The sequence below is a fragment of the Nematolebias whitei genome, chromosome 21, assembly GCF_014905685.2.
Source record: "Nematolebias whitei isolate Nwh7 chromosome 21, NemWhi1, whole genome shotgun sequence".
Taxonomy (NCBI): Eukaryota; Metazoa; Chordata; class Actinopteri; order Cyprinodontiformes; family Rivulidae; genus Nematolebias; species Nematolebias whitei.
The window spans coordinates 30,953,234-30,968,392 of NC_056518.1; the positions used below are offsets into that span (position 1 = coordinate 30,953,234).

At 44.5% G+C, this 15,159-nt stretch overlaps 1 protein-coding gene across 3 annotated transcripts in view; it reads left to right on the plus strand.

Annotated features, from left to right (window-relative positions):
• The window catches only part of kcnh5b (potassium voltage-gated channel, subfamily H (eag-related), member 5b), a 37,647-nt gene that overhangs the window by 15,663 nt on the left and 6,825 nt on the right, over positions 1-15,159 (plus strand). For all 3 annotated transcript variants that reach the window (XM_037695048.1, XM_037695049.1, XM_037695050.1), the window contains exons 9-12: positions 12,789-12,988; positions 13,767-13,826; positions 13,984-14,176; positions 14,743-14,939. In XM_037695048.1, coding sequence (XP_037550976.1) covers positions 12,789-12,988; positions 13,767-13,826; positions 13,984-14,176; positions 14,743-14,939 — 650 coding nt within the window. The remainder of the gene's footprint in view (positions 1-12,788; positions 12,989-13,766; positions 13,827-13,983; positions 14,177-14,742; positions 14,940-15,159) is intronic.

The following is a 15,159-nucleotide window of genomic DNA, read 5'->3' on the forward strand; positions in this document are numbered from 1 at the left end:
GTACCCATTTCTGTCCACATCATACCCACCTCTGTCCACATTGTACCTACCTCTGTCCTCATCATACCTATCTCTGCCCACATCATACTCATCTTGGTAGCCATCTCCTCCTGATTTAATCTGCAGGAGTACAGTTCAGAAATGTAAATTTGGACCTACATGAAAACGTGGTCTTTCTCGTCTTCTTCCTGCTGATGTTTCTGTTTTCGCTGCAGGACTTCTGGTTTTCTCTGTGAAGCCTCCAGAGCCACTGGCAGCAGTTCTAACATGTCTGTTGATCTTGGTTCTGTTTGCTCTTCTACAGTTCATTCATCAAATGTTGGCCATTTTGTCAGCTTGGATTATTACAACAGGAAGTCCTGAGTTACTGCTGGGCTTTAGAGAAGAGAGTTTCAGGCGAGAGCCGTTTTGGTCTGTTCTACATTTCTGCAGAAATATACTAGTTTTATTTAAACTGCTCCAGAGCAGCTCGGTGGTGACGTCCGGTGTGAAACAATCACCACATTTTTTTTAATGTGAGCTCGCTCGCTGTGCCAACTCCTGAAGAAGAGAGCAGCTGACAGAAAAGCACATTTACAGCAGCCCTCATTTATCAGCAGAGAGCTTTAAGGACCACAGAAAGTTGTGTTACTTATTTTCAGAGATAAAAATAAAGACGATTAAGCAGTAAATTTCAGTAAATTTGGGGTTTAACTGCGTTGTTGGCTGCTCACAGAGCTGCAGGGAAAGATGCAGCTCAGTTCTGATCCGCACTGAGACACCGAAGATTAATGAGACGCCCTGTGGGTTTTAAAAAATCATCCCAACAAATGACACCGATGGGAGAAATATGATAAATCCTGAGGAGGAGATCATTAAGATGGAGGACAAACACTCATTGTTTTATCTTTACCGGGCTCCTTCGGACTTTATTGAACTTAATGAGAACTCTAGACAAGTTTTTATCAACACTTTCATCAACAGCCCACTGTTTTACAAGAAACATCTCCTAAATTAGCGCTGCACGCCATCAGCATTGTTATTATTGTGTGAACGTTTATGAAGCATTCACTTTATTGTGGTCTATTTTCTTCTGTACGTTTTTCAGCATCTTCTTGTTCCACAATTTTTGTGCCACTCAAACAAATCATAAATCAAAACGTTCAGCTCTTCCAGGACAATACTACTGTGACTTTGGGTACAACTTTAGCTTTTTGAAATATTTAGCCTTTTCTGCCCTTTTTTTCCTCATAAAAAATGAATTGAGCTCATTTTCCAACCTTCAAATCTTTAGATCTGTTTACAACTTTTTCCTGCTCCTTTCACGTTTTGTTCCGCTTCAGCTTCTTTCAGCTTCCTTGTGCAAATGTAAACTTTTTTCAGCTACTTTCAGCTAATTTCAGCTGTTTATTCAGCTGTTTTGTGCTCCTTTCAGATTCTTTCTGATAACTACAAAATTTTTGTGCTTTTTCTAACTTCTTTCTGCTATTTCAGCTACAATTTAGCTGTTTTTCAGCTATTTTTAGATGTTTCTTTCTACATTTTTGTACTCATTTAAACTTTTTTCAGCCTAATTAAGCTAAAACGTGCTCTCTTCACTTCCTACTGGTAATTTAAGCTTATTTCTGCCTTTTTAAAGCTACTTTTCAGCTTTTTTGTGCTAATCTCAGCTTTTTTCAGATAAATTCAAGACTTTTGTGCTAATTGCTGCTACTTTTAGCCTACTAAAATAATTTCTGCTAATTTCAGCTTGTTATGCTCCTTTAATCTTATTTCAGCTAGTTTCAGTTATTTCAGCTACTATTTAGCTGTTTTTTTGCTAATTGTAGTTTATTTTTGTCTAATTCCACATTTTTTACTCATTTAAACTTTTTTCAGCTAGTTTCAGTTATTTCAGCTGTTTTATACTTTAGGAATTTCAGGTAATTCCACATTTTTTAGCAATAATTAAAACTTTTTTTTAGCCTAATTCACCGTAAATGTGTTCTCTCCAATTCCCTCTGGTACTTAAAACTTCTTTCTGCCTTATTTATTGCAAATTTCAGCTTTTTTAGCCAATTTTCTAATTTTTGTGCTCATTTCTGCTTATTTAAACCTAATTCAGCAAATATGTGTTCTTTCTGCTTTCTTCTGCTTATTCGGCTTGTGTTTCCATTTCAGCTACATTTCAGAATGCTTTTTTTAGCTAATTTCAGCTGTTTTTCAGCAAGTTGTGCTGTAATAAACATTCACACTGCATTTTTGCAGGAAATGCGATTTCTCTACTTGCTCTTGTGAAAGGCGAGCGATCATGTAATCTGTCTGTAAAATGAATCGGGATGAATCCTGAACAAATTTCTCTGCTAGCTGAGGTTTGCAAGCGGCCATGTTTCACCGTATTTCACGTCCGGAGTTACTGTGAAAAGTTTCCCCACCTCTCGTGGCCTGACGCAGCTTGTGGAGCCGTCTACTTCCTGGAGGAAACCGTCTTTCACCGCATCAGTTATTAACATGTTTGCTCAGTCTGCAGAACACAAAGCCGCTCCTTCAGTCAACATTTGGTTTTGGCTCCCAGCGAGGTCTGAATGGATCGGACCGGAGCGCGTGGTTTTAAGGATAAACAGATTCCTGCAGCGTGAACAGAACCGATCAGCTGATGGCTCCACCAGACTGAGGCTCAGCTGCTCTACATTATTCAACAGATTTGCTCTGCTTGGACAGACACGGAGGCTGCTCTCCGTCTCTGGAACCATCAGCTGAGCTGTTTTTGTCATCAACACCAGAGGAGATGATGAGGTCTGTGTTCAGCCAGGACAAATTAGAAAAGTTCTGCAGAGTTTGGGTTCAGGTAGGCAAGAACCGTCCAGGCTCTGAGGGTCCCTGAAACTCCCAGACTCCACCATGAGCCCTCTGGAGAGGACCATCAGGTCATGATGCTCATCTAAACCTGAAAATCTAATTATTCATTTTATTTAGAAATTCTGCTCACTGGGGTCAAACAAACCTTTCACAAAAAAGTTCCACAGAAAAAACGTTTTCCCATCATCCCCTGCTTCTTCCTGTAGACACCGACCAGGAGCCAGAAGTTGAAGCCACAAAGGTCGAGCGCCTCCTGGTGGCTGGTTCAACAAACATCCATTCATCCATTCATCCATCCATCCATCCATCATCAATTGTTCATTGTCCATCCATCATTCATCCATTGTCCATCCATTGTCCATCCATCCATCCATTTATCCATCATCCATCCATCATCTATCATCCATTCATCCATCATCTATCACCCATCTATCCATCCATCCATCATCCATCCTTCCAACCATTATCATCCATCCAACCATTATCCATCTATCTGTCCATCCATTCAGCCATCATCCATCCATCATCCTTCCATCTATCCATCCATCCATTATCCATTCATCCATCCATCTTTCATCCTTACATCCATCTTTCATCCTTACATCCATCTTTCATCCTTACATCCATCATCCATCCATTATCCATCATCCATCTGTCATTCATCCATCTGTCATTCATCCATCATCCATCCATTCATTCATTCATTCATCATCATCCATCCATCATCATCCATCTACCAAACATCCATCCATCCATCTATCCATCCATCCATCCATCCATCCATCATCATCCATCTATCAAACATCCATCCATCATCATCCATCCATCCGTCCATCTTTCCCTCTGTCGTCCATCCGTCTGTCTGTCTGTCCATCCATCATAGTTTCCTTCTCCTCCTCAGAAGTTGTATTTAAAGTATTTTCAGAAGTTTTAAAGCTGCGTTGTCAGAATGAAATCAAAGTTGATGTGATCAGTATCGTGTGCAGATGAGACAGAAATAGTTTTAACGTCTGGTCGGATCATGTGTCCGGTTTAGTTCTGCTCTGTCCCCCTTGTCTTCAGTGTCTTCAGCATTAATCTGCCCTGACAGACTGTCTGCTGCTGAGCGCCACACAGATGTCTCACCTCGAGGGGGACCGAGGTCCGATCAGTCCTTCTGCTGGTTCTGTCTGAAGAGCTGATATGAAACACAAATCACTGATAAATTAAAAATCTGTAATTCTGGTTTTCTATAGGACGATAAAGAGAACTGAAGCTGAACAAAGAAGGTTAAAATTAAAATCAAATATTCAGTAAAATAATTAAATACTAACATCAGTGTCTGTTTGACTGACTTACAGACATTTCTGTGTTTTGTTGACCCTCAGAGGACTGTACGTATGTCCTCAGCTGGATCTGGTCTGTGATCTGTGCTTCTGTCCATCTGTCCTAGCTGTCCACCCACATGTCCTCACCCTGTCTATCATGAGACAGATTACCATTAATGTACTGAGCCAAACCTGTGACCATCAGCAGAAACTGGTGCTCTTGTCTGGAGGAGCTGAGGAGGAAACCTTCCAGCTGCAGACCTACATGCTGGTTCAGAGAATCAGGAGTTCAGAGCACCTGAAAGGTCCGTTTGGTCCTGGTTCTAACAGCAGCTGGTTGTAGTCGGAGTCCTGTTGACAGCGGATGTGTCCTGATCAGAGTCCAGCTGCAGACGTGTCTCCTCGTATCGAGCTCAGAGGAAAAGTCGGACACGGCAGCAGAGGATCTGGTTCAGACTTTATTGTCTGTACTGCTGCAGAGTCAGCAGCAGAAACAGCCGAAGGCTCGTGGAGACACTTGTTCAGCCCTTATGCTCCTGTTCACGCAGCTCTAATGAGGCATGCAGCCGTATCGTAGATTACTGCTCCGCTCGTTAATGCTCATAAATCAGCTGATTGGTCCTCTGACCTCACGCTGCCTGAGCCTGGACACCAGACAGCAACAGACGGAGGTCAGGAGGAAAAACATTTAACGTTAAAACTGAACTCAAACTGGGCTCGGATTTGATTCATCTGCTGTCCTTCACATCCGACTAACATCGGTAAAAACATGTTCATTTAAACAAACAAAAAGGTGCAGAAATGTTAGGAGGGCTTCAGGATTTCTAATGGGATAATCTTACCAAATAAAAATTAAATTGAATTCATTTGTTTATTTCTGTAGCTCCAAGTCACACCAGAAGTCGTCTCAGGGCACTGCACAGAAACACTCGCATACTTTATAAAAGCAAATTAGTAAAAGTTCTTTATCTAAGGAAGCAGCAGATTGTGTTGAGTCTTCACGTCGTCACAGTCTCTCATCCTGAGCAAGAACAAAGGAGACAGTGGAAAGGAAAAACTCCCTTTTAACAGGAAGAAACCTCCAGCAGAACCAGGCTCGGGACGAGCGGTCATCTGCTTCGACTTTGGGTTTGAGAGGACAGGAAGGAGAAACAGACACAGAATGGCAGGTCCAGGTGAACGTTCTATAGGAGGCAAGATAAAAAACATGTTAAGAAAGAAATAATTACAAATACAAACAGGTAGAGTAGAACAAGTAAAGAAGCAGAGTGAAGAAATGTGGTCAATTTGTCCTCCAGCAGTCTAAGCCTATAGCAGAAGAACTAAGGGATAAGTTAGGAAACCCTAACTATAGGATTTATCAAAAAGGAAAGTGTGTCAGCCTCACAGACACAAACTGGAAGTTGGTTCCACAAGAGAGGAGCCTGATAACTGAAAGATCTTCCTCCCATTCTGTTTTTGAAAACTCTAGGAACCACAAGTAAACCTGCAGCCTGAGAGCGAAGTGCTCTGTTAGGAACATATGGAACAATAAGATCTCTAATATAAGATGGAGCTAGGTTGTTGAGAGCTTTGTTGAAGTAAGATTTTGAATTCTATTCTGGATTTGACAGGGAACCAGTGGAGAGAAGCTAAAACTGGAGAGATATGATCTCTCCCACTAACTCCAGTAACGTTTTTAATGTGGGGGATAAAAGACATGTCCTGATCAAAAATAACACCAAGATTTTTAACATTAGATCTGGAGGACAGATTAATGCATCTAAGGAGGAAGAAAGATTGAAAAATTTATTCCTAAGGTGCTCGGTTCCAAAACCCAAGACCTCAGTCTTGTCTGTGTTCAAAAGCAGAAAATTAAGGGTCTTCCAGGTTTTTACATTTTTAAGACATGCTTGTAGTCCAAGTAGCTGATTGGATTCATTGGGTTTCATGGACAAATATAACTGAGTATCATCAGCATAACAATGAAGTATAAGAATACTGACGGTTTGATGGAAACCAGAAGAAAGAATCAAGAAATATGCAGTTTGTAAAATATGTTGTAAAGCTGTAAAGTTAGTGACATCATCACTCTCTGAACATCCTGTGATTAAACTCCTCCATGTTCAGCTGTGATTGTGCAAAAAGTGTTAAAGTTCTGAAAACAGCAGCTCAGTCCAACTTTTAAACTCTGACGGTTCTGATGTCTGAGCTGGAGATCCAAACAGGACCGGGTTTAACACTCGATGAGGTTTTTTTTAGAGTTTTAATCCGTTTCATCTCCCAAACATCAGAGCTCCTGATGGAGTCGCTCCGTTTGGATCTTTGTTTTTCTGACGCTGCAGGAAGAAAAGTGAATCAAACAACAATTTAATCATTTAAAAATATCAATAATTTAAACATCTATCTCTTGTCAAGAGCACTAAAGAGTCTGATATTTGCCCCTCCTGAGCTTCTGCTGCAATTTCAGAATCGTCACCGGACCAAACCTTGTGTTCTGAACCGGGCCTGAGGCAGGAGCTCAGGACAAACCCTCTGGCCAGACTCTGAGCTCCAACTGGACTGAGTGAACCTGCAGGTCTCTGGTCTCCTGGAAATGTCCTGGACTCCGCAGGTTCTGACAGCAGCTGGTTCTGGTTTCATCTCAGCCTACCAGAACCCACAGAGTTGATATCTGTTTGGTTTTCAGCTAAATGTTTCATTTTCAGACCTTGTTTGTTCAGTTTGACCCGATTCTTTCACCACCCGACCCGTTCCTCCACAGGGTCCGCTCACCTCCGGGTTCATTGTCATTTTTCAGTTTCTGCTAACACAATTAGAGGTGTGGATCCTGCAGCCAGACACGGGAACCGGGCCGGTGCCAGACGTGATAGATTGCTCTCCCTTCAGGAATAATTGCTGACAGAGGAAGAAACGGCACCAAGCTGTGATTACCACCAGCCCCGCAGTGTGTGTGTGTGTGTGTGTGTGTGCCCTCTGTACCTGTCTCACCTGCTGATTCCAGCCTAACAGCCTCTCAGCGCAGCGTTCAGAGCCTCAGATCTTCTGACACGCCGTCGCCTCGGCTCCGGCTTCAGAATCGACTGATCGGATCCAAAGTCAGACGAAAGCGGGAGCTGAAAGGTCGATCAATGGCTGCTGCAGGTGTCACCTGATGCCAGCGCTGTATGCACCTTCAAGGACTAACTGTTCTTCACGGGGCTGCACGCTGCATCGTGTTTGGTTAGAGTTCTGCAGCCTCACGTTGTGTCAGTCGAGCTGAATCCTCTGTGGATCAGTGTGTGTAATTTAACAAAGTTTAAAATTTCAAACGCATCATCTAAAATTAAAGAGCAAAGATTTGTTAATGGCAGACAAATATGAGGCAGAGTCAGTCAGAGGGAACCAGCAGGACTTTAAAAAACAAAAAAAATCACCAGGCAGAGGTTTCATACAGGAGGCAGAGCTGGATCCAGATGCAGGTCCAGCTGCGTGCCCCTCATGTGGATCTGGACACTGACATCACATCGTTTGTTTCACAGCAGCCGTCAGACGGGCTGCACCTCACCTGTCCCTCTGACTGTTGTTTACCAGGTGAGTATTCCTCCCTGACCTCATTAATCCCTCCTCGGGGGCCTCGTTTAGCCTCGTTTAGCTCCGTTTGGCCCCCGATGGCCTCGTTAGCTGCAGTCATGAGATGGAGTGGTTTTGTCTGGGAGGTGCTCTGCAGTGAGTTGTTCAGTGACTTCATCCCACTTCGCTTTGGCTGCAGCCGGCCAACTCCCAGTAGATCATCGTTTTACGCCAGTTCTCCTTCATGACACGAACTGGACTCAGACCTGCAGCCTCAGGAACATCTGACCACTGACCACCAAGCTACCACGCCCCATCAGTGGCTTCATATCTGCTGGGAGCCATCTGTCAACACGAAGAGGCTGTTTCTACAGAAACTCCTTCACAGATTCAGCTGTTTAGCTGATTTTAGCTAATGTTCGGCTTGTTTTAGCTTTATTAGCTCAACGTCTTCGGTCGTTCAGCGTCACTCTGAAGTCTCTCTGTAGATTTAGACGTTCTTCTGTCCGACCCGTGGTGACCCAAGCTGCATGTCAGCTGTTCAAACCAAACAAGTTCAGAAAGCCTGATTGGGCGAAGGCTTTAGAGTCTCCAGTTCTCCAGTAGAACTTTAGAACCTTCATCCAGTCCCTCTGGATCTTCTGTGAACACGCCCTCCTCTCTTCAGAACCCGGTACCATTTGTTCTGGTAATGAAGTAAACGCCGATGGAGGAAAACAACAGATTAATGGATGTGAGGGAATCCTGAGAAGATTACAGATTTATTAAAGGAGCTGAGCCAAGCCGGGCCGGGTCGGCTGGGTCGCCTCTGCAGAACTCTGTCTAAATTTATTTGGATCCAATCCAACAGAGCGAGGTTCTGTCCCAAAGTGCGTTAAATCACATTCACAGCTCATCAGAACGGGTCTGTACCATCGGGTTTTCGGCCTCTTTAGACTCTGACGTCTCCGAGAGCAGAACCTGTCAGCGTGTCGGGCCTGGACTGGGCTCAGTGAGCAGGAATCGGACTGGGTTCACTGGGTTCTGATAGAGCAGCTGTAGTTCTGTTAGTTTGTATTCCAGAGGAGTTCTGGAGAAGGCCTGAAATGTGTCAGAATCCTCCCATCAGAACCAAACCCACATCCAGTTCCACGTGTTCAGCTAATTTATTTTAGTCACTTTGGGTCGACTGGAAGAAACGCTGAGTTCTGCTTGGTGTCAAACAGTTTGTTTGTTTGTTTGTTTGGAGCCAAACGTCCTCTTCCTCAGTTCTTCAGCTTCCCTCTGATGGACGTTTGTCTTCACTGAGTACCAAAGGGCCCGTCTTTAGCCAGCAGACAGAAGTGGACCTGTGGTTCTGGGACTCAGCTTGGATTGATAAATCCCTCTGAGGCGTCAGCCTCAAACTCCAAACTGTTTATTTATTTGTTTATTTGTTTGTTGACCTGTCTGAAACCAGCAGCTTCGCTCCTCAGACACTGAGATGTTTCCTGACGTTTGTTGAAAACCTGAGCGAGCGAGGCGGCGGGTGATAGGCACAACTTAAAGGAATGCTAGTTTACACGTTCCTCCTCATTAGTCAGCTGTTCACAAACAGCTTTAAGCGTGCAGCATCAGCCTTCTGCTCACAGTTCATGGCTCAAAAGCAAGAGTTCTTTATTTTTCTAAGTTCTGGGAGGAAACTGGGTTTGAATCAGCGGAGACGTTTTTGGCTCCATCAGCGAGTCAGACGATGAAAGTGAAAACTTTAAAGAAATGCTGTTTCAGGGGAGCTGCTGCTTCACAAAACGCTCTGAATACGAGCACAAACACTCGTTTTCTGCTCTGTTTGTTTTTTAACCTCTGAAAATGATTTTCAGACTTGAACTGGAAATCCTAAAAGTTTTCCTGACAAACCAGCTGGACTTGTTTTTATAGTTGAATTTTATAGCAGCAAGGATTCTGAACTCACATGCAGATTAATCTCCCTTCCCTCCCTGCTGAGGGTCCTTAGGGACTTGTCTGGTTCTTATGAGGGATCATAGACAGGATGATGATGGACCAGGTGTCCCCGCTGTCTCCACCAGGAAGCGGTTCACAGAAGCTGCCATGTAGTACTTTTGGAACCAGAGTCTGTGCACTTGTGCTGTGAGGCTTCAAGCCCCGCCCATTCCCCCCGCACACAGTCATGGTGTCACTTGACCTTATTAACTGATAACAGCGTAACAAGAGTCACACCTGAAACATCGGGCTATTATTTTACCAGCAGCATTTCCTGTTTGTTTACTTCAGGGGGCGGGGCTTAAAACCTGTGCTGGAACCAGCTGATGGTTTAACTTCCAGGTTCAGGTCAGATGTCTAATAATTTACTCTGTGGGAGATGTTCTGGTCATATGATGCTAATTACCCTCAGGAGGGAGGGGAGGGAGTGTAATCTGCCTGTGAGTTTAGCTGCATCACCATCTCATACAGGTTGAAGCTTGGACCTTTAGACCTTTTCATTTTTGTCTGAAAGCTTCAGGATGAAAGCATCAAACTACAGAAAGAAGTGGAGTTACTTTAAATTGAACCTTTTTAGGATTTGTCGTCCTGAACGATGGCGAATTGACACAAACTCGTTACCTGACACGATGGAGTGCAAGTTTGGAGAAGCAGAACGTTTCATCCCTGACTGCTGACCTGAGAGGGGTAGCTTCAGTTTGTGGACGGTGTCTTCATCCCTACACGTGACCCTCGGTCCCAGTTTTTAATTCTCACCTGCAGGGAATTAGATGATTGCTTTGCTCTGCACAGAAACCTTTAACCTCTTCGTTTAATTGTGCTGAGGTGACGATGAAAACGCAACAAAGCCTGAGAAAGAACCAGTTAAGAGTTCTGTGTTTGTTGGAGGTGAGAGCCTTCTGTTCCACCTCGGTGAGGGTGTCAGAGTCCTCCTTCAGCAGCAGAAGGGATCCTGAACAGTCCAGGAGGGTTCTCCAGGTGTGATGCTGTCTCTGACCGTCCTGTCACTCATTCAGATGGACTTGTTTCAAAGATGGAAACTGCTGCCATGAAAAGAGACTGTCATCACATATCATGGACCACTGGATGGGTTGGATGTACCAGGATCTTGTCCAAGATTAGTTTTAATCAAACCTTTCTCATTTTTCCATTGTTTTTATTCATACTTTTCCGCAGCCCCCTCATCTCATTCTGTGACTCTGGTTCCAGAACCAGACCTCCCCATCTCCTCCTGCTCCACGGTCCATCAGAAGTTTTAAGTGTTATTTCTTCCTCTTTCTTTTGTCATTCATACTGGCAAGGAGGTAAAACAGAAACTATTTCCAGTGGGGTTTCCATGGAAACAGCAGCTGCACACACAGGAAGCTGAAAGCTCGGCGTGGCCGCGATGACGCACGATAAGTTTGAGTTCGGAAGGTGGAAGACACCTCTGCTTACCCCGAGACATCACAACTGTCCTCCGTATCCAACTTTTTCCACTGACGATCAGTTTCATGTCAAATTTATTTATTGACTTTTGACCATAAACTGTCAAAACAGGTTTTAACAGAACTGGAACTGTTGGGATGGGTCTTCAAATCAGACATCGGTTTGTGCTCCTGCCTAAAGTAATGAGGTACTGTTGCTGGAAGCACAAATCCAGAAACCATAAATTGGAACCAGACGAAGCTGAAAGTGAGTGAAAATATTCAGTCCACAACAAGAAAAAGGGCTGAGCTCCACTCAACTTAAACGTCTTACCAGTCCCAGAACCAGTCCAGAAGAAATCCCATGGGTTCCCCTGTCCCTACTGCAATTCCCATCATGTCTGCTTCTTCAAACTCAGAGGTGAAGCTGTTTTTCAGTGACTCACATGTGATCCTGAAAGCTGTGACCAGCTTCACAGTAACACCAATAACCCACATACATGTGAGATCTAACCTCGGTGGTTCCCAGCACTGGTCCTTGAGGAACACCATCCTGCATATTTTAGTTGTTTTCCCTTCTTTAACTCGCCTGATTTGAATGAACAGGTGATTAACGGGCTTCTGCAGAACTTTATGAAGTCATTAAATCACTGCATCATGTGTGTTGGAGCAGAGAAACTATTAAAACATGCAGGATGGTGTTCCTCAAGGACCAGGGCTGGGAACCACTGCTCTAGTAAACCTAACCTACAGCCGGGTGAGAGGGATCAGTTTACCAGGACCAGTTGTTAGAAGTTCACCGTTTTATCGCAGAGTTCTAATCTTTTCTTGGACTGCAGCCAGAAACGCTCAACAGAAGAAGGGATTACAAAAGGAGAGACGTACGCCTTGGTGTCTGGTTCCTGAGAGATGGTCGGTAGGAACAAGAGTAGAGTAGATGGATCAGGACTTTATCTAAAGAAGGAGCCGCTCTTCATATATTAGTCCATTTAACTTCTAACTTTCTCCTTTGGTCAGAAGATGTGAGTCCTGACTGAACAAATAAGATCCTGGGACACAAGCAGCTGGTTGACCTCCACAGGGTGTCTGTCTTCAGATTAGAGCTTCTCAGAAAGCCACTTCTCTGCATTAAAAACAGTCTGTTGGATTAGTTGATGAATCTGATTCCTGGCCCTTTGGTTTCAGAAGGTGCTTCAGGTACGTTCCTCCAGCAGGAGACCTTAGAGCAGATCCAGACCTTGGTAGAGAAACTGGGAATGCTTCAGGTTCTCCAGGAGGAGTTTGGTTTTCCCTTGTGAACTTGCTGCCTCTGCTATCCAACGCTGAAAAACATCCAACGATGGCTGAGTGAAGGACTGGATTCTGGCAGTGGAGTTAAACCATCATCAGATTGTTGCTGCAGAAATGACCTGCCTTTGAGCTGCTAGCTGTTCAGATACAATAGATGTTCAGCAAATAAACTTAGATGTTATTTTCTGAGAAGACCATTGGTTGTGAATATAAAACACATTATTTTAAAATAGTGTGGGGTTTTTTCTTTGCACATTCCAGGTTTGTTTGCAGGGTTTTTCCAGGTGCAAGGGTTTTGTATCTGATTAAAGATTTTCCTGGAGAAAACTCTAAAGTAGATTTTATTTGGCGACACATGGGTGCTCGTTATGTGTTTAAAATGTCACTAGTGTCCTTAAAGACAGGAACATAAAATCCCACAGAGACCCTGACGCACAACTTCAAGATGGCTGACGAACTGTTTCTTCTGCGTTTGCAGCTCTTCTTTATGCCACCATCTTTGGAAACGTCACAACCATCTTCCAGCAGATGTACGCCAACACCAACCGCTACCACGAGATGCTCAACAACGTCCGGGACTTCCTGAAGCTGTACCAGGTTCCCAAGGGCCTGAGTGAGCGAGTCATGGACTACATCGTCTCTACCTGGTCTATGTCCAAAGGCATTGACACAGAAAAGGTAGGACAGAGACGCAGTCCTGCAGGTCCATTCTGACCCGAGGCTTTGTGCGTCCTCTTCAGGATGCATGGTGATGAGGGGATGCAACAATGACCTGCTGCTGCTTTAGTTTTAGACGTGAAAAGATCTGGACAGGAGTATGGAGAGCTATCAGAACAGAATGCCTCACTTCTGATGAAAAACTGCAGAAACGAGAGAAAACGCTAAAATTATCCTTTAAAACTTTAATACGGTCACAGTTTTAACCAACTATTTATCTAAAATGACAAGTTTAGCAGACTGTACAGTATTTTCTATATATTGCTTGAAACTTTTCCACCGGAACACGTTTAATATCTTTATTTGTCCACGGTGATCCATCTCTTCCTCGTTGATTCCATTTTCCAAGTGCTTGTAGAGAGAGTAACGCTCTTATGAAGAGACATCAGGCCCACTTTGTGTATAAATACCTTGCAGACAGAGCTGGAGCTTTTTACAGCACATTTTTGTCACTTTGGGAACCATTATGTGGAACACAGTAAGCTGTGTGTGCCAGCTCTGCCCCCCACCCCAAGCTTCCAGAAGCTTCAAGCAGAACCCACTCCTTATGATATCCTCCTCCTGAAAGGATGCAGAGACACTTCAGAGTCTGTTAGGAGATAAAATCTTCCCCCGAGCCTTTTTGTTTCCCCATTTTCAGAAAATGCAGCAGGATTGTGGATAAATTGGTTTTCTTTGCAGCACCTGAACATCTTGCTAGTTTTAAACGTGAACGTTCCCATTTCTCGCTCTGCTTCAGGTCTTGTCCATTTGTCCTAAAGACATGCGGGCGGACATCTGTGTCCATCTCAACAGGAAGGTATGGATCCAGGTCTTTGGCAGAACCCACTTCTTTGTTTTGAAACATCCAATCACGTCCTTACTTTCTGCAAAAACATTTCCAATCCTTCAGTCTTAGTTATAATTTTATATATTATTAATTTCCTGACTGTTTGGTCTCATGTCGTCCCCTTCAGGTGTTCAACGAACATCCGGCCTTCAGGTTGGCCAGCGATGGCTGCCTGCGCTCGCTGGCTGTGGAGTTCCAGACCACCCATTGTGCTCCAGGAGACCTGATCTACCACTCCGGGGAGAGCGTGGACACCCTCTGCTTCGTGGTGTCGGGGTCACTGGAGGTCATTCAGGATGATGAAGTCATCGCCATCTTAGGTAGGTGGTTCTAGGTTCAGAGAAGGTTCTTTGGTAGAACTGTGAGAATCAGCAGACTTCATTTTTCTTCAGCCTGTGAGCTGAAGGACACTGTGTGCGCTGTGAGTAATGAATCCATCAGTGATTGACTGGTCTCGTTAGCGAAGGTGGTTCTGATTAAACTGACGCTGGTCTTGTTGCTCATTTTGAACAGGTCCAGTTCTTGTTCAGAGCAAAATGTTGGCTCACCACAGAAACAAGCCAGAGTTTAATCAGAGAACAGTAAACATTTATTTGTAGCAGTTGGTGAGACTTGATGTGATGATCCCAGTGCCAGAGCCGGTTCTGATGGTAGATCTCTCCACCTCCATGCCTCAGCAGAATGACCGTCTTCCAGCAGCATCAGCACCCCGAGGCACATTTTTATTTGGGCCTGTAGTTAAAGGCGCTGCTGTCAGAGATCAGGGAAGTTCTGGTTTATTGAAGCTGACGTTCCTCAGGGACCTGCAGGAGAACCTCAGCTGCAGCAGCTCCACCTCAGTAAACTGTCTGTAGAACAACCCGTCTTCTGTTTCCTGTGTTCTCAGGTAAAGGTGATGTGTTCGGAGACGTGTTCTGGAAGGAAACCACGTTAGCTCATGCCTGCGCTAACGTCAGAGCGCTGACTTACTGCGACCTGCACGTCATCAGGAGGGACGCCTTGCTCAAAGTCCTGGACTTCTACACGGCCTTCGCCAATTCCTTCTCCCGCAACCTCATCCTCACCTGCAACCTGCGCAAAAGGGTAAGACACCTGCTGCTGAACCCAAGACCAGAACGTGTCCTCAGAGTGACTGCAGACTGGACTCTGAGACCAAAACGTGTCCTCAAAGGGGTCGTAGACCGGACTCTGAGACCAGAACTTGTCCTCAAAGTGGTCATAGACCGGACTCTGAGACCAGAACGTGTCCTCAAAGTGGTCGTAGACCGGACTCTGAGACCAGAATGTGTCCTCAGAGGGGTCG